This window comes from Telmatherina bonti (genome assembly GCF_933228915.1).
Source record: "Telmatherina bonti genome assembly, chromosome: 4".
NCBI lineage: Eukaryota > Metazoa > Chordata > Actinopteri > Atheriniformes > Telmatherinidae > Telmatherina > Telmatherina bonti.
Genome location: NC_136622.1, coordinates 27,345,472 through 27,368,667, shown reverse-complemented (window position 1 = coordinate 27,368,667; position 23,196 = coordinate 27,345,472). Strand labels below are relative to the sequence as shown.

Below are 23,196 nucleotides of genomic sequence, written 5' to 3'. Positions count from 1 at the left end.
AACTAAAGAGGACAGAACAAGCCTGAGGGACCAGGTAATGTTCAAATCATCCCTCCCACTGACACTTTGTCATACTGCTCCCTTACAGGGTCACCACACTAATACAAAAACACACTGAATTCTTCATAGATGAGTCTGAATGTGAAATGCTTTAATAAATAAAGTATGATGTCAAAAAACAATCATACTCTAAATACATAGTTATACATCTGAGAGATACAAACTCCATCTTGGAATTTTGTATTTTTCCCCACAGACAAGCAATGATGCCAAAAAGCCTCCACATCACTCCACATATATAAAGTTGTGTTTCTAGTATCACTTTTTAAAAACCAAGCACATTTTTTACATTAACTATGGTGTCATCTTATTAAAAATTCATTATTTCTCTGAGGTGTGCTTCAATCCACTGAAGCTGTGTTCATTCAGTGTTGACATTCAGAAGGATCTTATTTACTCATCAGAAGCTTCGTAGATCATAGTGAGAAAATTCAGGTCTTCAGACCTCTTCTGTGAGAGTCAGAGGGCAAAGTTTTCTTGAAGCAAAGACGGTCTTTGTCTATATTAGGCCATGGATGAAAGAGTATTGGAACGATGGCACATGGCCGGTGAATTGTGATGAAGCAGATCCAAAGAGATCATAATTTAAAAAAAAAAACAAAACCCATAAGATCAAGGTTTGTTCAGTGGCACAGATATAAAAATAACTTAGTCCCTGGTATGGAATTAGCTAATTAAAGAACACTTGATTCCATCAGCAAAAACACTATCCCAAAAGAGAAAGAAAGAGGGCGAGAAAGAAAAGAAGTGACACTTCTCCTTTCACATAAGCTATTATTAAATGGATTTGCTTGCATAAACACTGATTGATTACAATGAATTGGCTTGAATTCATTCAGTCTGTAAAGTGCCCTCAGATGACTTCTTTGTGAAATGGTGTGATATAAATAAAGCTGCATTGAATGGAATGGAACCAATTCTCAGGAAGTTGGAGGTAAAAGAGGACCAAGAACCCTTGAATGTCATGTTTTTTTCTCCACTGTTCAGATTGGCTGACTTTGACATCAACCACACTGAACACACATGGAGATTTTTACACAATCATAGTTCTTATAGCTTAAGTTCTGTTGCTTTAAAAGTTACATAGGACTATGTAATGAAAACAATCTCAACTTTCAAATTACAATTTTTTCAGCTCTATTAGATATTAAACTTGGAAAAAAATAAAACAATAAAATAATTTGACTAAATATTAAAAACGGGCTGCACGGTGGCATAGTGGTTAGCACTGTGGCCTCACAACAAGAAGGTTGCTGGTTTGATCCTCAGCTGGGGGGGGGAGGCTTGAGTGGTGGCCTTTCTGTGAGGAGTGTGCATGTTCTCCCCGTGTATGTTTGGGTTCTCTCCAGGTACTCCGGCTTCCTCCCACCGTCCAAATACATGTATATTAGGTTAATTGGTTACTGTAAATTGCCCATAGGAGTGGGTGTGAGCGTGAATGGTTGTGTGTCTCTCTGTGTGAGCGACCTGTCCAGGCCCTGTCCAGCTTCCCGTGACCCTTAATCGGACTAAGCGGTTTGGATAATGAATGAGTGAATGAGTGAATGAATTAAATATTAAAAAAACACAAAACAAAACAAAACAAAAAAAACCATCAAGCCAAACAAGTGAGGGGGCCATTAAGCAGAAATTTATCATTTCTGGATTGAAAGAATTTTAGAAAATTGCTATGCAAAGAACTAGAGGTGTAATTTTATATAGATTATAGCATGAATCACACAGTCTCTTTGTTAATCTCCAGCTTTGTGTCTACCAGTAATTTCAGCTAAGCATTCATGTAAGTTCATGTGAGGTCAGGTGAATTCCCAACTCCTCTCTCGGCCATCCCACCCTATAAAAGGCTCCAGCAAGCGAGCCACACCACACACGTTTTCAAATGACAGTATCTGATATTACCTCTAAAGAAACAACGGTTGTTGGGAAAAAAAAAAAAGTTGTTACCTAACCAAAAAAAAAAGGAAAAAAAAAAAAAAAACGGCAACCTCTGGCGGTTAAAAGTGAAGCCTATGCAGAAGTGCATAAAACTGCAGTTCCCCCCTCATCCGAAAGGGGCTGGCTGCAAAACTGAGCAAATCTCCAAAGACTCCAATGTTAAAAAGACCAACTTGACAGCAGAAATGAAATGAAATGAAACATATTTGAAGCCTGGTACAAAAATCCATTTTCAGTTTAATAGGTCAGGTTTACCTTCATGACAACTGTGGGGGAGTGAATCTTTTTCTAACTCGCCCATTTAAAAGTAATTTAATCTCGAAATTCAGCGTATTTAGGGGTGTGTCCTTTTGATTGACAGGTACCCCGATCTTCCACTTCAAGTTAGCTTTAGCTCGCTTACCTCCGTTAGCTGGTTAACTCCTGTTAGCTCCAGGTGAGCTCGATTAGCTCTTAGCTAAAGGCAGCTTGGAGGTCGCTCGATGTCAACCATCCACACCATGCTCACAGCGCCCCTTTCAGCTCTAATTTTTTGCAATTGGATTTTCCGGGTGAGACGACACGCATGACCCTGCCAAGATGGCGATGGTAGGAACCGCCCACCGAGCTTCAATTCAGCTCTTCAGAAATCTACGGGTGACGTCACGGAGGCTCCGTCCATCTTTTTATATACAGTCAATGAAAGGGACAGAACCAAATTAACAGTGACCTTGTGTTAGTTATTGACAATCTTTGTACGTACGTAGCTTTGTGTATGCACATTCCCAGTCACTGTTAAAATAAAATTAAAAAAGAAGAAGCAGTACCGCCTTTATTTTAAAGCGCAAACATTTTGGAACTAAAGAAACACCACAGATGTGCACATCTGTTGAGACTTTGTGAGAAGGATCCTGGATCCAGAGAGAGAACAGTTATCTCTCAAGGGCTTCAAGGGAGTCAATATCTTCTATTTCTGAAGTGGAAAGCACTGCCAGAACCGAAGAAGCTAGAGTTTGCCTTGAAGCTATCTCGTCTGCTACTTTAAGTGACAATATAAACGTTATAAGTTACTTTCTAGAAAGTGGTGATAGTGTTTTGCTTAGTGTGTTTGCATTTTGCATTTGTAGAGGAGGTGAGTGAGGGTAAGCTTGTTACTCCACAAAGAGCGAGAACTTTGTTTTTGTTCTCAAGATTGCTTTAACAAGAAAAAAGTTTGATTAGGTCTGGTCAATTCATACTCCACAAGAAGCTTTGTCTGCGACGGGGCGGGAATTACTGCAGGGGCGAGGCCTGTATTTTCTGTAAGCATTGAACAATTGACTCTGTAATTTCATATTTATTGAGAGGTTTAGTCTGTGGAAGGGTGAGATTATGGTCACAATGGGATTTGTGTTTTAAATGCCACATATGTTTACATCTTCATAGTTTCTAATCACCTCGATCAGCTGATCGGAGCCCCCCAAGAAGAAAGTCTGTCCAGCTGATGCATTGAGAACAGGCTGCAAGAAGTGCTTAACCATGTCTGTGAGAACAAAATGGCGTTTTTTTGTTCTCATGGCCTCAAAAACAAGAAAATAGTCTTCACTTCTCGTGTAGTAAGTAACAGACTTAAGAAGTGTGGCTTTTTACACACTTTGTTTTGGTCTACACACAGTGCTCAGCAGCAAACCTTGTAGTGAAATCATTTATTTTATTGTTCTATAAAACAAAAAAAAAAAGATTTAATGCATTTTGTTTTGAGGAATCCTGCAAAAGATCACGCTATCTCTAAAATGATTACAGAAATACAGAGATCGCAATAAACGGCAAAGGATTAACAAAAAGACAGGCAGCCCTGTTGCGATGTTACTTGAAGAAAAGAAGAGGTCACCTTCCCAACCCCCTGTTTTCCAATAATTCCCATCAACCCAGTTTTAAAAGGGACAACTTGCAGACAGCCCTGAAGGACATTCAGACTGCTAAAGACAAACACTGCTTCAGTCTCTGTCAGTCTCGGTCTGTTATGGTATGAGGGGGCTACCCTAAAGGTTTGGCTTGTGTTTCATTGCAGTTCAGTAGCTCATGTCCCACCAGAGCATTCTCCCCTGAACCTCAGCATCTCTGGTCCTAACATCCAGACACTAAACATTTTGCACCCTGCAGCAACTCACACTGTCTGCTTTTGTTCCTGCTTTATTCTTCCATCTCTGAGGAAAGAAAATATACAAGACTATAGTGTGTCTATGCATGTGCACCACATACAGAAGCTTTTAGGCAGATAGATCTCCAGCCAACATCACATGGAGCTAAAAATGAACAGGGAGGGAGCAGTCATCCAATCAATTAATCAGCAGCTAGTCGTAATTAATACCACAGGCTGAGCACCAGCTGCAGAACAGCAGGCATTAAACAGAACTAATACTGAGTTTCAACACAACGTATTCACTCTCTTCACCCAAATAACCACCGGGGGACCATTTTCAAAGGTAGTTAAGCAGATAGTTATTAAAAGCATCTCATAAATGCTCTGTAATCATAAATAATCACACATAATGTTTACAGTAATTACATCCCTTGGTGAGGGCTTGAATCGATCCCGTAGGCTACCGCTCTTAGTGCTCTGGCAGGAGTTACTGTTTAACAAGACCTGAGATAAACTGAGAAGACAGATCACACACTGTATGATATGGACTATAGCAAAGTTTATCTAAAGAAAAAAGTAACTGGTAAAACCAATGCTATTGCCTTAAAGTTTAGCTGGTTATTATGCATCCCATTTTACATGACAACCAAGTTTCACTATTTTGACTGCTGTTCTGACCAAACATATTCAGATCTCTCATAAAACAGAAAAGGCACCACTATTTGGCATTAAAGTAGCTAAAAGAGGGATAAAATCAAAGAAAACTACATACAAGAACAATTATCTACACATAAAAATAAAATGAATGCAAGTGTGCAATCAACTGACAGCAAGACAAGAAGAAACAAACAGGTTTTTTTGCATGTGTGTATTGAGAGCTTACCTTTGAGTATTGTCTACGAAGACTGAAGCGCTGCACCATCCTCCCTGACTAACTGACAGATCCACAGCTGGATCCCCTGTTCTACTCCTCTCTGCTGATACTCCTCCAAACTACAAGCCCCATTCACATCACACACACATGCTGAGGGCACACACACTACCCTCTTCTCCAAACAGCCATGTGCACACACATAGTCCACACAGCTTTTCTCTACTGTGCAAACACAGGAGAGGGGAAAAAAGATGAAAAAAAGCGAGGGCGAAAGGAAGAGATAAAGACAACTCAGCTGTGTTGCCCTCCACTCATTTTTACAGTAAAGTGAGCTGTCTCCTGCTCACAGAGATACAGTTACTCACACTCACATGTCTGTCAATGTACAAATGATTTTCAGGAAACATATAGAGTTTCTGGAACACAGAGGGAAAATGAGGTCTTACATTCACACAGTTATATACCCCTCTACATCCTCCTGCAAAAAAACCAACCAAAAAAAAAAAAAACTAAGAAAACAAAAAAACTGACAACACATTCACACACAGCTACGGCTCAGCTCTCAGTCATGTAGGACGAGGCAAGGTTGCCTCCTGCTTCCTGTCAGTGAGCTGAAGGGTGGGGTGAAGAGGAGGAGGTGCTGGTAGAGATTTAGAGAGAGGAGGGGGAGACAGGAGAGGAGGAGGAACCAGCTGACTGCCTGTATTAATTCTCTCCAGGGATATAGGGAGGGGGACAGTTAGGGAAATGGGGAAGAACAGAGCAGGGTAAGGGTAAAGAAAGAAAGAAAAAAGAAAGAAAGGAAGAAAAAAAACAGAAATAAAGAAAAAAGACAGAAATAAAGAAAAAAGAAAGAAAGAAGTTGAGAAAAGACTACTCACTGAATTTCCTGAACCATATCTTCAAACATGGTAGACGCTCCTCTACCTCTGCTAGCAGCAGGATGTCACACCTCCAAGGTCAACCATGCTGTTACTATGGCAACGAAAGCAGGGCATACATCTAGGCAGCAAGTTTCAGGGTAACCACGGCGACCGCTTGGATTACCTTAATGACACTGCTCTGTTGCTTTGCCAAAACTGGCCTGTGATGTTAGCAAGTGACAAGCGAGACTGGTCCAAATCCCAATCGAGGCCCATCAGCAGATCTCAAAGGCTGTTGCTTTTCTAACACAAGACTAATGGGGAAAAAGATGTCTGGTTGTCTGACACCCCAGGTAAAGTCATTCACACAAAACTGCAGGATAGTTGGTTTTACATATGAAGGGGGACGGACTTGATCAACTGTAAAACACAGACTCCAACTGTAACTTAATACAGGCATCTATATAGCAGGTCAAGACTTTCTACCCACTACTGAACTGAAATGCAGGCAGCCATTCTTTGTCTCTGACACACTGATACTTGGTCATGACCACAAATTATTTCATTAGCCCAGGGATCAGTCTAGTCTACAACAAACATGAACTCATAATACAAACACCAGCTCCACATGAACCAAGGAAAGCCCAGTGTAGCTTACAGTACTTATGGGTTAGCTGATCTGACAGTGACCTCTGGTGGCAAAAAGAACAAACTTACTAGGTGACAACCTAGTAAGGAAGGTTAAGATGGTAATTAGACTATAAAGATGGCATCAAGAAAACACCAGTGGCTTCTACTTTATTTGCTTTATACAAATTCTAAACACACTTTCCTTACTTTTGTTTAAAAGTGGAAAAACTAGTTAATAGTAGAAATAAAAATGAAAAGAATATGTCTGAAAAATTTGTGTGAATGGTGTAAAAGTATTGATCACAATTAAGTCTAATATTTGTTACTTCTTTACTTGAAAATGATCTATAAATGATCTAAAATGATCTATAAATGGGCTGCATTATTATGGGGAATGATTGCAGCAAATAATCTATATCTATGTTGTTAAGGTCACCTCATCTTTGATAGGAAAAAGAAAAGTGAATTAATAGTAACTGCGCTGCATTCTATGTGTACGCTGTAGGTGTGGAGCCAGATTTCTTGCTGAGCTTGTTTTAATGCTATTTTGGCAATAAATGAGCATATTTTTCTTATGAATCAATCCACAAAGGGAAAAAATAAGGAATCGAAGAGACAGACTTTTGGGCTTTGGCACTGTGTTCAGTTAAAACAGCAGGGAATGTTACTGTACAAGAAGTAGGAAGGTGAACCTTAACTTTTGGCTGACACTTTAGTGACAAACCAGGACTGACACAATTAAAACATCACATCGATCAAACCGTGTAGTAATGATGATGGCGGTTGTCACTTACCCTGTCTGTCTCCTCTGTAGAGTGGTACCCTGATGACAGTCCCACATCAACACTGGTGTATCCAGGAGCAGGACTGCTTGGTGTGGGGTCAGTTGTCGAGGAGGAACGTGGGCGGCTGGTATGCTGCTGTGGATCATGGGTGTGGCGGCGCTGTGGGGCCTGGGGACTACTTCTTAGAAGCGGATCCCGATCTCCACTCCCAGACCCAGATCCTTTACTGCGCCGGCTCTGCAGGCTGGTACCACGCCTAATCATGCCTGCAGCAGCTGAGCCCTGGCCAGCTGCAGAGGGAACCACAGGAGCAGAAAGTTGGTCAGAGTCAGCACAGCTGGACCCCAAGGTGTCCTCAGGGGGAGAGGGGGAGGTGCCACCTGCTGACACCACAGAGGAAGATGAGGAGGAAGATGACGAGGGGATGGTGAAGCGAGAGAGGGAGAGGCGTTTACGTTGTTGCTGGAATAGCTGTTTTAAGCCCTGGCCAAGAACCCCCATGCTCTCCTTGGCGTTTTGGCTCATTTTACTGAAAGAAGGATGTTCTGACTGAGAAGAGGTCTTGATCAGCCCTGGGCCCACTAAACCCCCAGTCACTCCTCCAGTTCCAGGACTTGAACTGGTGCCCAACCCCTCTGTCTCCCTTTTACTGTTGTCCTGCTGCATATGGCCCTGCCGATGCCACATAAATAGCAGATATGAACTGTCCAAATACACACTACACTACTCTATCTGTCAGGCATGCAAAGTACTGGTCTGGGTCAATGACCAAGGAAGGGAAGAATAGAGGACAAGGGAATGCAGTGGAAGTGGAGATGGGACTGTCTGATGGAGGAGGGTTGGATCAGCTCATTCACAGTCAGAGGGATGGATCCAAATTGGGAGCATGCATCTTTGACTCAGGAACAAGTAGCCTTGCTGGTCTAACACAAAGAGAGAGGAGATGGGTTATGAGAGGATGGAATGATACCAAAATCCAGTGATCATCACATAGGCAAACAAGCCGGATCCAACTGAGCTAATGACACAAATATAACAAAAGGAAGGATGCATCCATTTAAAAACAAGCAGGTTTGTACAGACTGTAGAAACAAAGTCAGAAGGGTTAACTAAAAAAATTAAGTAGTGGAAAAAAGCAGAGTGATTGCAGATAAACCTACCATCAGCCCAACCATCATGATAGTGTGATTTGCTCTTCTGATGTTCCTGAAAGAAGAAAGAAGAAAACTGAATATTTATTAAGACTGAAAACTGCAGTTCATGACTTTTTTTTTTTTTTTTAAATTTCTCACAGTCATACAAAAGATAAAACAAGACTATAGAGTACAAAAACAAAACAATACAGAGCACCATGCTTTAAAAGGGGCAGGAAAAAGAAAATTTCTTGTAATATCTGCCCCTTTTTAAAAAAAGAAACATAACACACAAATAAATGGTTATCTGATTTTCTTAACGATACTCAATGAAAAGAAAAAGAAAAAGAGAGAGGAAAAAAATTATTGTCATAGCATAGTATGCCATATGTCTTAAATTGTTCACTTTATAGATAATTTGCACAAGAAATTGGGAATTTCTTTCTAAATTCAACAAAACAGATTTACAATGAAGATGCAGAACAGACTGAACAGAGAATTTGATCCACAACAACAAACCAATCACAGTTAAAGAGATAAGCACTGATCACCTTGTCACAGCGCGATGTTCTGCTAGTAAACCTTGGGTGATTCATGCCACCAAACTACAGATTGTTATAACTTCAAATCACTGGGCAATTGGCAGACTTGTGCAGAGCCTGATGTCAAGTCTGAGTAAGGTGCGTTCCAGCAGAGACACTTCTAAAATCTGCAGAACACCAGTCCTTGTGGAACAAGATTTAGGGTCCCTATTAGAGACCAAGAACCTTAGCGCTACCTACACCACACCATGAAAACAGCACTCCCTGGTGGCAAAGACAACCCCAACAAGACAGCATGCTCCACACAGAAGTCACTGGAGCAAGCTTCATTCGGTTGAAATAATACCGTTCACATCGAGTAAATATCCTAAAAAGAAGAGCTGTTCTTCTGGCATGAGAGGGACCTACACAATATTAAGCTGAGCTGGATTTTATAATGTTATGAATGATTAGTGTGTATTTATGCATCTGCAACTGTTCCTTCAGGGGCTAATTTACTATCCTCAAAGGCAGTCCTTCCTCATCCTGTAGCATTATCAAGAGACCAGGGTGGAATTACCAATAACACATACATAAACACCTCCTGCAGCCTTGAACACCAAACTGAAGGTGACAAAGTGAAAAATGAGTAGAAAGCTGACAAAAATAGAGGTCATCTTTTTGGTCTAACAATGATAGATGGACCCACTGACAGGGAGGTAGTCAGCCCAAGTCTCCATGCAGCATCACTATCTGCTTCCACTGAGGTAAGCAAAGCAAGGGGAGGTGGTAGTATCCACAACCCTGGGGAGGGATAGTCACACATTTAAATATATTCCTTTGGTCACACACACAGACAGTAAAGGAATGAGCATGAAGCTACTTGCAGGTGAACCTCTTTAACACCTGCTCTCAGTCTTGCAGCTATTTCTATCGATGCAACACCACATCTTCTGTACAAAGTTGATTTATTGAACATCAACTAATCAACTTTTACTTTGTCTATGAATCCTAAATAATCTTTTCTGCTGAACTGACAGCTTCATGCTTGCAGATGGTAATGTGCTGAATTCACAGTGTGTGTTAACAGAGTGGTGGCTCTCAGTTAAATATAACTTCGGCTTGCCAAAGAGAGATCAGGTGTTGAACAGGTTTACTTGAGTCACCTGCTGGCTGCTATCTGAGGAGACACTTCTGTTAATTGTGCTGTTCAAACTAACGACAAAAAAGCAATGTAACAAATTATAATTAAATTATAATTAAACTCCAAATTAATTAAACTCCTTTTATTATTCATTGTATTGTAGTACATGATTTGTTGCAAGTACTTTGATTTAATGAGATATGGCAGGAGACGGTTACGATAGTCTCCAGCACTCTGGTGACCCTGAAGTGGATAAAGTAGGTATGCAATACTAATGGATGAATGAAAGGATGTAGATATGAGGGATTTCTGCTTGTTTGTAGAACGATAATACATTTTTATATGAGAAGACCAATTCAATTATCTGTTTTAATAACTGTTAATAAATACATGTAAGCCCAGGTCTCAGTCTCTTATATTTTATGCCTTTATAAGCTGAAAATGGTATTGTGTCACTCTTCTGTGAATGTGTAAAGAAATCAGTAGCATGCAAAAGTTTTTAACGTGTGTTCTCTTTGTAAGCAAGCTTTTTAATCTAACATTACATCACAGAGGACAGGCAGTCATGCATGAATACATAATCAAGTATGCATTTTCACTTGGTCACTGTCTGTGTAAGCTACAGCAAAGTACGATTCATGATTAAGCACTATGTTGTAGTTTCAGAGCTGATGAGTGGAGGGGTATGTAAGTTAATCCTGTCCTGAAGCTAAACCTGCAGCCCTGTTCTGACTCCCATACCCAACCCTCCCTCCATTTCAGTAAATCCCCTCCCTCATCCCAGAGGCTGATCCCAACACCCGATTGGATGTTTTCTTGATTGCCTGCCATTTTATATTCAGTCCAAATCCTCTTTCAGGAGCCTTTAGAGGACAACACTGTATTGTCATATTTTTCTGTGCATGCCTGCATCTTTGTTCAGTTTAAGTAAATCTTGGTGATCCACCTTAATGTCGCGATGATGCAACTGAAGCAACACCAGATGGATCTTGAATCACAAGTGTCTTGTTCTGACGTACTCCACTTTATTTCATGACATTCTGAGAACCTACCAAGAACTGACTAATGAAAAGCCTGCACAGCTGGCAATGTCACATTTAGCATTATTCTGTCTGAGTCAGGCTTTTACTTTAATGCTAAAACATTGGAAAACAGTTTATAGCATTCACAGAAAATTACTCCAGGAGTCCTTCTTGGAAGGCTGGCAGAAATCCTATACTGAACCAGCACTTGTATATAATTTTTAAAGAATATCAATAGCCGCATTTTTTTCTATATTTTTAATTAACAGGTAATATATCTATTCACCCTTGTCCACCACAGACAGCTCAGTGACTAGACAGTCAGAGACAGCCATGGTCTGCAGCCTCTGTGACTCAGCATGTTTGTCAGGAATTTCACAATGCTGTCAAAGGTAAATGACACATAGCTACACGGACAATGGCCTCTCTGGAGCAATGTCATCCTCACTTAATCCTCCATACAAGTATGTACACACTGCCAGCCATAACGCTAGGTCTCATTGTAAGCTTTAAGCTGCAGGTTGTTCTGTTTTCATGATCTTTGACCTGCTGAAGCTGACAAAAAAAAAACTAAAAGAAAAAGAAAAAAAAACTTCATTAGCTCTGTACAACTCCTGTGTATATGAGCAGATCAAGATCCAGTTGGATAAAACAGACATTTTGTTTTATATCTAAAACAATCCTAACTATTACAACTTACAATTTTTCCAGTTGTAGTTCAACAAAATCTATCAAGTTATAGTGTTCTATAATCTATAATAGTGTTCTAAAATCACATCTTATCATGTTTGCTTGAGTTTTTGGAATAAAAAGTAAAACTTTATCCAGGTAAAGAGGCTATACTACCAAAAACAGGATACCTGTATATTTTAAATTCACTTTAAATTAAGTTTATTTGCACAATAGCAAAAATTACATTCTGTTGCCAATTCTATTTGAATAAAAAGAGAAAGAAAAACAACAGGGTATAACCGGCAAAAATACAGTTCAATCAGGCTCTGTGACCCTGAAGTAACCATGTTGTTGCTCATTGCTGAACATACAGTTGGTTAACTCAAAATATGGATACTGCTTAAACAAGACTATACACTGTTACCAGAAGAGTCTGCGAGCTGGCGTGGAATAGACCACTCTTTGTTTCCTCTGAACTGCACACAAGCCCATCGCTGCTCTTTGTGCTCTGCCTCATTCACTGCCAGACACACATCAATAAGAGTGAAATTAGGCCAGAGAGTTCTGTCAGTCATGTTTGTGTTTGAGTGCATGCACAAATATGTGCACGCTTGTGTCAGACACAAAAAAAAAATAGATTACACAAATGACATAGTGGGGATATGTGTACATATGTATGTGTGTATTTGTGTGTGTTCTCTTTGACCAATGGAAACTGGACCATATCTCATTCAGCAGCTGTATAATGACAGCATAGGCAGGAAACAGGAACAATCGTTATTGTATTTACGTGTGTGTGTGTGTGTGTGTGTGTGTGTGTGTGTGTGTGTGTGTGTGTGTGTGTGTGTTTGGGACTGGGAGGCAGATAATAGCACAGTTGTGTCAGCTGTGACAGTGAAGGAGATGACTTCAGCACACTGCACAAAGTGTGATAAGAGACACAACTCTGTATCAGATGGTGATCGTGACAAAGTGAAAGAAAGGAGATGGGGGGATGCAGAGAGAAAGAAGCCACACCAGATCAAAGCCATTCAGTGGTCCATGGCGTGTTTTAACGAGCCGTATCAGGTTCAAGCCTGGACGCTTGTCAGAAAGTGTGTCCAAATGAGAAGCTGTGCAGCAGGTAGTTTACTGTAAATCGTAGGCACATGTCCTTTTGTGCAAGATGAAACTATCAAGCAGACCGTGATGTCACGGTTGCGCTCAGCTTTCCAGGAACAAGACAAACCTGAGGATCCACCATCTTTCACTCTGACACATGTACAAGTAAAAAAAACAAAAAAACAATTGTTTGTATGAGACACCATAAGCTCAAGTTGCTTGTACAAGCACCAATGAAACTACAAGTGAAGACCAATTCATACATTGTCTTATTTTTAATTAAAAGTTTGTAAACTGATATTGTTTTGCTGTCTTCATAGATAAATGACTGATTGGATATCCCAAGCCATGAGAGGCAAGTCTAAAACATGACCAGAAATAAACAAAATACAAACTACAACCTAATACAAACCAAAACAAGGTGCCATCCTGTGTGAAGAAAATATGAGTCATCCAAGAGCAACAACAACAACTTGCTATACAACACAAAACAAACTGATAAGAACAGGGAAACTGCTGTGGTTTTATAGATGTATACTTTATTAATCACCTTGATGTCTCAAGTAAAGGTTTCACAATGTTACTGGGCAGTGAATACATCTAGAAAGCAAGGCAGTGATGTTGACCAGAACTGATGACTAGCAGTGAATCATAATCATGCTGCATGATGAACATTATCGAGGAAAAGGCCTTGTTTACTGGTGAAGTTTTGTTTACAGAACACCTCTGAATCTGTGCTCGTCACCACAGCGAGTGGCCAAATGAATAATTTACAACATGCACGGCACTGAAATTGGTTCATGCCAACTACAGTAACAACAACACAGAGTAAAGACTGAATGTGTTCTACCAGCGAAAAATATTGAATTGTGTAATTCTCTCACGTCTTGCAGGTATGGCATATTCCCTTAAGGGTTTTCCAGGAGACAAAAGGTGAATTTCACAGAATATGTAAAGTATTTTAAGCTCTTAAATGCCATTTTTGAAATAACATTAAGGGTTAAATAGTGGTCAAACTGTTCTAGTAAGCAGGACCAAACCAACTGTCTACAGGGCTGAAAATGTCTGCACATCAGCTGAAATCTCACACTGAATACTGAGTTTTATCCAATACCGGTAGGAAGAATAGAAAAAGATAGGGTTTAATCCAAACAGCACAACAGAGGAAAGGAACCAAACAGGTTATCAGGCCATCAGGTATTTGATTCTTTGTATCTCTTGTGTGAGAACAGCTTTATGCTGTCAGATAGGTGACGATACAGATGATTTCTATTTAAATAACTCTTCAGGCACTTGCCTACGGCAACCAGACAGTACTCTAACCCACTACAGAAGTTATTGAAGATCTGTAAAATCAACCTTAGTTTTTCAGCTTAAACTTAGAACATGATCAGCGTGGGGTTAAAAATATCAACTCTGTGCTCTGAGAGAAAATGACAGTTTCAAGACGTTACCATTTTAACCATTTAACCTTTAACTTTAAGATAGAATTTTGCACAAAGTCCTGATTTGTATTCTGTTGTCATCGGTAATACTTATAGTAAATTTGGATTTAGTTTGCCAGACAGAGCAGGAAAATTACAGTATCCAAAACAAAGTTTGGAAAGTTCGTATGGAACTCGACTATTGTTTAAGACCTAAAAATATCTGTCTCTACCCTTTAACACTAAAACAATGCCTTAGCCTTCCATTAAAGTGCAAACTCTTGGGGTGTTCTGCTCCCTCTGCCTCTTTTCTTTAGGAAGGGATCAGAGGGAGGCAAGCAGCTTGTTGCCACTAGAAACCAAAGCCTTTAAAAAGGAATTTCACCTTCATTCTGGCAGTGTGAGAGTCGTAACTAATAGAGAAAATAAAGCCACTCTGTCCACTGCTACAGCATTAACTAAAAAGAGAGGTACAAAGTTTTTTTCTTGGATATGTTTTTTTTTAAATGACTGTAAACAGATAATATCAAGTTAATAACAATATTAATATTATGTGTGCTTTACTATTCCACCTTCTGAGCCTTCAAAAACAGTGGAAGATGGAGATAATAAAGGAGAAGAGTGTGAGAAAATGAGGGTAAGGAAATAAAAAATGTATACTATGTTTGGACAACATTTTTTCTTCCACCACAGTGGACTCGTGGCTGAGAGAGTGTAACCAATTAGCTGTTTGAGAGTCTTCTAGCTTATTTTAAATAAAATTTTAAATACCTTACCAATGATTTATTCAGTATACATGTCTACAAGAATAACAAAAAAAATATATAAAAGTTGCATCATGTCAGTTCTCAGGTTTCATATCAGTAAAATAACTTTATGTTGCTCTCAAACCAGTATAGCCTGTCACAGTCACATCACTGAATGGTGCCTTCGAAGATGCAAAAGCTCCACAATTGCATACCGACTAAAACCAATGAACATTTGAGTGTTAACACTTCATCACAATTTATTATGCAGGTGCAGATGATAGCATTAATTTGTACATTTAAAGTATCAGTTGATGAAGCTGTTTATCTGTCTACAGAAAAATAACCAAGTAAATTTGTGTTAATGATTTTAGACGTTCTTTGGCAAAAGTCTGTGGTTAGCAATAGTGTGTCTTGTTTTTTGTTTGCATTACTGACAATAAAATAATTTGGGATATTAATTTTTAAAAAAAAATGATTAATGTGTAGGAAAGCACATTTTACTTGTATTCTTGGGCATTATAGCAACAGAATAATTGTCTGGCTCCTGTGTAGGTTTTTCATTTAAAATAAAAAAAAAATGACGAACAAAAAAAGTTTTGTACATTTTTTTTTGTTTTTAGTCCTCAAAAATCAGCAATATCAAAGAGAATTCCAATTTAAATTCAATTGGCACTCAAAAAACAGCAATCTAATTGAATCTTGACAAGAGCATATCGTCAACACCCTAGTTATCAAGTTATTATGAAATTAGCAAACGTAACATATTAAATGTTTACACAAAAATTCTGCCCACTTTAAAAGAGCAAAGGAGACAATAGGAGAGAATAATATTCTACTATTATAAAAACATGGCATGAAAATTAGAGCAAGGAATATGCATGCCAAGACAAAAATTAATGAAGTAAGAACAATAACAGAAGCAAGCAACTCTGTTCCGTCAGGATGGATGATTCTGCTCTGATAAATAAGCAACGCATGTACAAGTCACAAAAGGGTGTTACAATAAGAGCGACAGAAGGACGGGCAACTTTTGCTTTATCTGCAGTAAATAATATAATACTGCACAGTATAAAGTCTTTCAGGGACACAATGACATGGATGCATCTGGATAGATTTGGATATAAAGATGGAGTCCAGTATGTTGGCTGTGACAACCTACACCAGCACATGTGCCACTCTTGTGCCTGACAATCACAATGATTACAAAATACTGACTCTTTTTTTTTAAAGTCTCATCCCAAGGTTTATCCCCTAGTGTTCTAGTTATACTTATGCAACATCATGACACATGGCTGCAGTTATTTATAGCACCCAAAATGAGAGGGCTATCAGAAAAATTAATAGGAAACTAAATCAGAGTAAAAACATTTTCCCCCAACTATTTAAGTAAAATTGCCTATTCTGTATAAGAACTGACTAGATTCAGATGCCTTGTATCAAAAAACCTGCACTCAAAGTATTTATGTGTACAAAATGCTTGTGCATCTGGCCTCCGGACTGGTGTACTACACTCTGTTGTTACAGCACATGCTGAGCATGGTCTAGCATTGTTTTGCTCAAATAGAGAAAGCCTCCCCTGACAAGTGGTCATTTTGATGGCAGTAAATGTTCTTTCAAAACTTGAAAGAACAAATACATCAGGAAGACGGCACCAAGGGATGAAGATTTTAGTGAATGTCTCAGACTATGGAGTCTGGAGGAACACCAGATGGAAGAACCATCATGGGAGGAAAAGCCCCTGCATGGGATGTACCACCGGCAGATCACCAAAGTGGCCGATATAAACAAGTCCTATCAATGGCTGGAGAGGGCTGGACTGAAGGACAGCAGAAGGGCACTAATCATGGCAGCACAGGAGCAGGCCCTGAGCACCAGAGCGATCGAGGCCCAGATCTACCATAACAGGCAGGATCCCAGGTGCAGACTATGCAAAGAAGCCCCTAAAACAATCCAGCAACTCACAGCAGAGTGCAAGATACTGGCAGGCAAAGAATACATGGAGCACCATAACCAAGTAGCCGGCATAGTGTACAGGAACATCTGTGCAGAATATGGGCTGGAGACCCCAGTGGGCAATGCCCCCCAAGGTGGTGGAGATGAGAGGGCTAAGATCCTCTGGGACTTTCAGATCCAGACAGATAAAATGGTGGTGGTCAACCAACCGGACATAGTGATCATGTAGAAGCAGCAGAGGAAAGCCGTAGTGATCGATGTATCCATCCCCAATGATGGAAATATCAGGAAAAAGGAGCATGAGAAACTGGAGAAGTACCAAGGCCTCATGGAAGAACTGGAGAAGGCCAGGAGGTCAAAAGCAACAGTATTACCCTTAGTGATAGAAAAGAGCAGTCCTAAGAACAGCTAAGATACTGCATACGACCCTCAAGCTCCTAGGACTCTGGTCAAGAACCCGTGCTTGAGAGATGAACAGCCTAGGGAGATAGGAGGGGTGGGTGAGAGAGGAGGTTTATATGTTCAAGCCCCCATAATTGGACTAAGCAGTATTGAAAAATGAATGAATAAAAGAGCATGGCTATTTAACTCAAGGCCTGAAGTTTATATATATATATATATATACACACACATATGTATACATATACATATATATATACACATATGTATAAATCATGATAAATTGACCTCATTAGACTGTCAATTGGAAGCTCAGTGTTGAGGAGAGAAGAAACAATGTGAGTGCAACATGAGGGAGGGGGGCAGCGTCATCATGGTGGTCTGACCATCCAAGTGAGACATGAATGGCTGTGTTAGCAGTGCCCTGAAGGGGCAGCCAAGCTCTCAGCCACTTAGCAGACTAAGCTGAACAGATAGTAGGATACATCATGTCATGTCAGACTCTCTCAAGCCTCTACATCTCCACACAGATGAAAATGTTTATTACAATGCATGAGTGGAGTAAGTAGATAAGAAAAGAAACTTCAGTTCAACACAAAGACAAGCTGTGCATTTCTCTCATTTGCTGAGGAGAGGACAACCTGCCACATCAGGCCTGCATGTCTTCAACAGAGAACAGAAAAAGACAAGATCGAAACAGTAATCTTCTAAACGCTTTCTTGGCACATCTCTGCACCTGTTTGCCAGACTTTTTGCCAGTTTAGTGTGTGCTTTTATGTGTGTCACAGTCTCCTAGAGTCTGATGATAACGGCTGCAGAAAAATAAGTATTAAGTATCTTCAATTAATCAAACTGTTGAGAAGATTTTATAAAACGTGCCTAAATGGTGGGCCCCTAAACTAAACTGATAAAGATACATCCATCCTGGCATTATTCAGTAATAATGAGATGGAAGTTAAACCCCGATCACAGCTTCTGCTTTGTTGCACAACACACAAAGTCTTACAAACATTATGCGAACACAGATGATCATAAAGCTTCCACTAATGTTTTAGGTCTGGTAAACTTCTCGGAAGTAAGTACGATAATGAGGATTGAAGTTGCGCTCAGTCATGCCAAAACCCCAGCATTTGAACACCGTCATGACACCACAGGACCTGAGAAATAGCAACTGTTACGAAAGATAACATTTCCAATCAAGTAATGCAAAAAAAAAAAAAAAAAAAAAAAAAAAAAAGAGCTTTAGAAATTAACTACTGGCAGATGAGATTTCGTGCTTATTTCGAAAATACACTTCCACACACACACAAAAAAAAGCTAAAATGTCAGTTCAGTAGCAGTCAAGTGTTTTTGTCAGCTGCGGCGGCAGCAGTGTGTTAACGGACTCAGGTTGACAGTCCCGATAGTGTCACTGTACAGAGCTGCTAATACGGTTAAATATCTACTTCGACACACTGATAGGACTCAACATACGTCACACATACGGACAAACAAACGGTAAAAGAAACTCTAAATATTCAGCTGAAGACATATTTCACACTTACATTAGTGATAGCAAACTGTTGGAGCTGACACTGTCACTCAGCGAGCAACACCCCTTTGCCGAGAGCTGTGAACTCCACGAGCTGCCCTCCCTTCTCCCACGACCCCGTGCTGACGTCATGACGTAAGACGTAAACTGTCAGAATGGAAGACAGCTTGTGTTGCGTAAAATCTTATCGTCCTCAAATTTATTCATATCCTCCCATTAAAGAAAGGGGAAAAAACAGCTGCATGTTAAATAAGCTGAAATTGATAAAAGTAATAATAAAGCATTTCTGAAAATCATTATATTATTTTCTAATTCTGGTTCTATGGAAGTTTTTAAAACAAACAGAAATGATCAAAAAAATATATGTTACATCATTCATAAACTAACATTTTGACGAACGGTCCTTTGACGTTTCCACCACATTTAGGTGTTTTCTGTACCTTTTAGTCAGACTTCTGCACCTGTTGACAGGTATTTTGTCCCACTGTTAATCAGAAAAGTGCTCTAATTTGTCCATGGCGAATTTGTTTGTTTGTTTGTTTGTTTTTCTTCAACTCAATTAAATGTAAAAACAGTGTCTTATATCATTAAATTATATTTTAGCTTTTTTTTTTTTAAATTGTATTTATTGTTCCTTTTTTTTAGTCTCCAGTTATTTGAGGGACTGTTGTAAATTCAGCCAGAAAGCATTAGTTGAAAAGAGCACAAACTATTTTTTTTTCTGTTTAAAAAAAAATCTAAGCTTCCTTTCTCCTTGTTTGCACAGAGTGATGATTAAACACTGGCTATATAGATAAGAAAACTTACTTTAAGATACAATATCAGTTTGACACTTCCTAATCATTCATTTGTTTAGCTTTAAAGATTGTATTTGCCAGAACTTCCTTCAGTTAAAAAAAGATCAAACTGAAAAAATAGTTTTTGATGCCAAGAAGTCAAATTAAAAATCAGCATTCATCTTTAAACAGCTCATTTAAAAAACAACAACAAAGTTAGAGAGCTTGGTGTTGTCATGTACTCAGACCTGGACTTTAGCAGTCACATTAAGATAGTTGTGAAGTCAACTTTTTATCAATTGAAGAATATGTTGAGGATTAAAGGATTGATATCCATGCATTTATATTCTGTAGACTGTTGTTTTGCTCCCTCTCTAAACTGTTCAGACAGCTGCAATTAGTCCAGAATGCTGCTGCTCAAGACCTCACTAATACCAAGATAAAATATCTCCAGTTCACAGATCTTTACACTTAACTTCCTTTCTGTCAAAGAATTGACTTCAAAATCCCACAGTTAGTTTATAAAGCACTTAATGGTTCAGAAACAAATACATTTCAAAACTTCTGGTTCTGATTCTGGTGAACAAACCAGACCCCTTAAGTCATCATAGTCCAACTTTCTGTTTGCAGCATCAGAACTAAATATGAAGAGACAGTATTCATTTTTATGCTCCAACATGTGAAACAAACTCCCAGAAAACTGCAGGTCAGCTGAAACTCAGTACTTTTAAATTAAGGTTGAACTGGGTTGTCCTGCCTTTAATGTTTAATGTAAATCTCTTTGAATTATCTTGTTCGGGAATTGTGACGTTCAAATTAACCTTCCTTGCCTTGGGCAACAAATGCTCTGCATAAATGATAAGTTAGGTGGCACTTGTCATAACATCCATGTGAATGCCAGGACGCAAGTTTCCCTGCAGAAAATTGTAAGAAGATGTTAAAAAAACTCACTTAACCTTTCACTGGTTTTAACCCTTCAGGATTCCTACTAATAAAACGGCTACATTTATCAATATAGTACTTGTCCTCTTGGCTGTATCAAACATTGCTTGACTAGTACCCCAATGTCCAACAAACCAGCATGGATGGATGAATTGTTCTCCAAGACATACAAGAGAACTTTCTATCCTAAAGCTGAACTTCATATCTTCAGCTCCTTACAATTCACATTGCACTACACTAAAGCTAATCCATCACTCTGGGGATGATACAAGAATGGAAACCTCATATTCCTCCATCCTTTTAAAGACAAATGACATATAAACTGAAAGGATGCAGATTTTTAAGGCACTCATTTATTTTGCTTAGTAGGTGGTTATAAATCAATATTAATAATTTCAACCTACAAGTTTTAGCAAAATGTCCTTGATTAAGACTATATATCATCTTCATCTATCTCTGATCCAGTGGTGACTGTCTGTGTTTAGCAGTGTTATGTGGTAGATCTTTTTAAAAAATAAAAATTTTTTTTTTAAAAAGTAGTAAAGCCACAAGACACAAATATTGACCATTTGTTGTTTAAGTCTACTCCAACAAATCATATCTCAACTTGATCGTCCTCTGCTGGTCAAAAGTACAATTCATTAAAAAAATAACTGACCTCATGCAAGCTGGAATCCTGACCAAATGACGTGACATCCTGACTCATATCAAATCAAAACTAAATATACATGAAACCTTTTTCCTTTTTTAAGAACAATTTCAATTTCTCTACTTCACTTGTGTGGTGGACAGCATGACGAGAAGCTTTCTAAGTCTGGATAATAAGTGTGAAGACACCCCCCCCCCCCCCCCCCCCTCTCTCTCTCTTTCTTTCTCTCGGAGACTTGGTATCTATGGAAACATGAAATGTATTTCAGTACTGAGATTTTTTCTTTTAATTTGCGTCTTTGTGATTTCAGGCTCATGAGTTTTAAAATGGGATTTGCGGTTTAGTTATAAGTGCATTAAAATATTCGATTACACAGCTTACAAGCTTATCCTGCAGCACATTCTAAAGATATACCATCATAATCACGTTGTTTGGTGTCTGTTTTTCACATATGGAATCAGATAATGTGCAGCCTTTTGCTTTGTAGTGATGTTGTGATAAATTATTTCTGCTCTATATTTGCTTCAAAATCAGCCTGCATCTCAGTGTTTTAATTTTCTGAAATGAAGATAATCCAGTGGATAACTCAAACACACAAAGTTCATTTTTAAATGACCACTATTGCTAATTGATTACTTTTCATCAGCATGATGGCGTTTGCTGTCGTTGCTCTGGAGTTTTTATGTTTTTTTTCCAGTAGGTGGCAACATTTACTCAGACATGCCAGTGAAAGCGTCCTATGGGTAACTATGGGGTAACCATACAGAGAGGGGGGCGGTGTTTGTCTCACTTACCACCCCATATCTGTATGTCATCCCATCTTCCTTTTATCACTTTCCTGTCCGGCTACTGCTTAATAGATTCCACAACGGTGCACAAAACCAATCTAAATAAGTAAATAAAGGTGTGTCAGGGCTAAAACTGTGCCTTAGCATTATTGTTCCTTTTTCATATAATATTTTAACATTTAGCTCAAAGGTAAAGTCAGTCATTGGGCACTTCCAGGAAGTTGTTGAAGCACTTTTAAACATAGTTTTTGCCTGTAACATATCAACTTGTCACACACCCTAAGTTCATAAATTTTGTAATAATTGTGTGCTTTGCATGATCATATAACTGCTTAAACTTCCTGTACAGTACGAGACTTTCATGCAGAGTATTTTAACACTATAACTCTGTTTTTCATTTCAGTGACTTATCAACTTTACCAGTTTCTTTAGACATATGTATCTGACTGTATACGGAAAACTACAAATACATCAAATTGCACTGAAGAATAAACACAGTTTATGTAATTTTGATTAAAAGAAATAGAATAAAAATATATCAAATATGTGCATAAGTGTATGCATGTTTATGTGCAATCTTTAATGACTATAGTATATATTTGTTTGTCTCCGTGTTGGCCTGTAACGGCTTAGTGATCTGTTCAGTGTGTATCTTTTGTCTCCCACCCTAACAGCTGATCAGCTGCAAATTTGCTGAAAAATAATCAGTTTTTTCTTTAAAAGTCTAAGTAATAAAACTTCTCTTGCATTTGCAGCTACGCTCCAGCCTGGTGCATTCCACCATGTAGTCCATCAGTATGTGGCAGCTGAAACTCCTGCAATGTGAGTCGTAGCTTAACAACAACCTTGTGTGTGAGTACTCCCCGTTAGCATCATGTTTGTACACTCAACATCTTTATACCTTAAGTTCAGAAATATGCCGCAGTGCAGTCATAGCTTGATTTAGTGAATTGTTGCATAAAAAATTGTGTCCATGAAATGTGTATGAGCAGTTTTAGGATACTTTAGCGCTTCTTTACTGTAGTTGTATCAGTTGTTTGGAGGTTGTTTATGTATATTCACAGTCACCAGACAATGAATCCAGACTTTTCTGATTTTCTTTTGATTATTATCTATTCCTTATACACTGCCATTAGACTGGCATATA

At 38.9% G+C, this 23,196-nt stretch overlaps 1 protein-coding gene across 2 annotated transcripts in view; it reads right to left on the bottom strand.

Annotated features, from left to right (window-relative positions):
* tmcc1a (transmembrane and coiled-coil domain family 1a) overlaps positions 1 to 18,994 on the bottom strand; it is a 40,097-nt gene extending 21,103 nt beyond the window's left edge. The window contains exons 1-3 of one of the 2 annotated variants that reach the window (XM_079238914.1): positions 18,908 to 18,994; positions 8,406 to 8,451; positions 7,255 to 7,535 (exon numbers count right to left, since the gene is read on the bottom strand). In XM_079238914.1, coding sequence (XP_079095040.1) covers positions 7,255 to 7,509 — 255 coding nt within the window. In that variant the 5' untranslated portion in view covers positions 7,510 to 7,535; positions 8,406 to 8,451; positions 18,908 to 18,994. Of the gene's footprint in view, positions 1 to 7,254; positions 7,884 to 8,405; positions 8,452 to 18,907 lie in introns of those variants that run through there. The other variant, XM_079238913.1, reaches the window with a different exon arrangement.
* Positions 18,995 to 23,196: the final 4,202 nt, after the last annotated feature.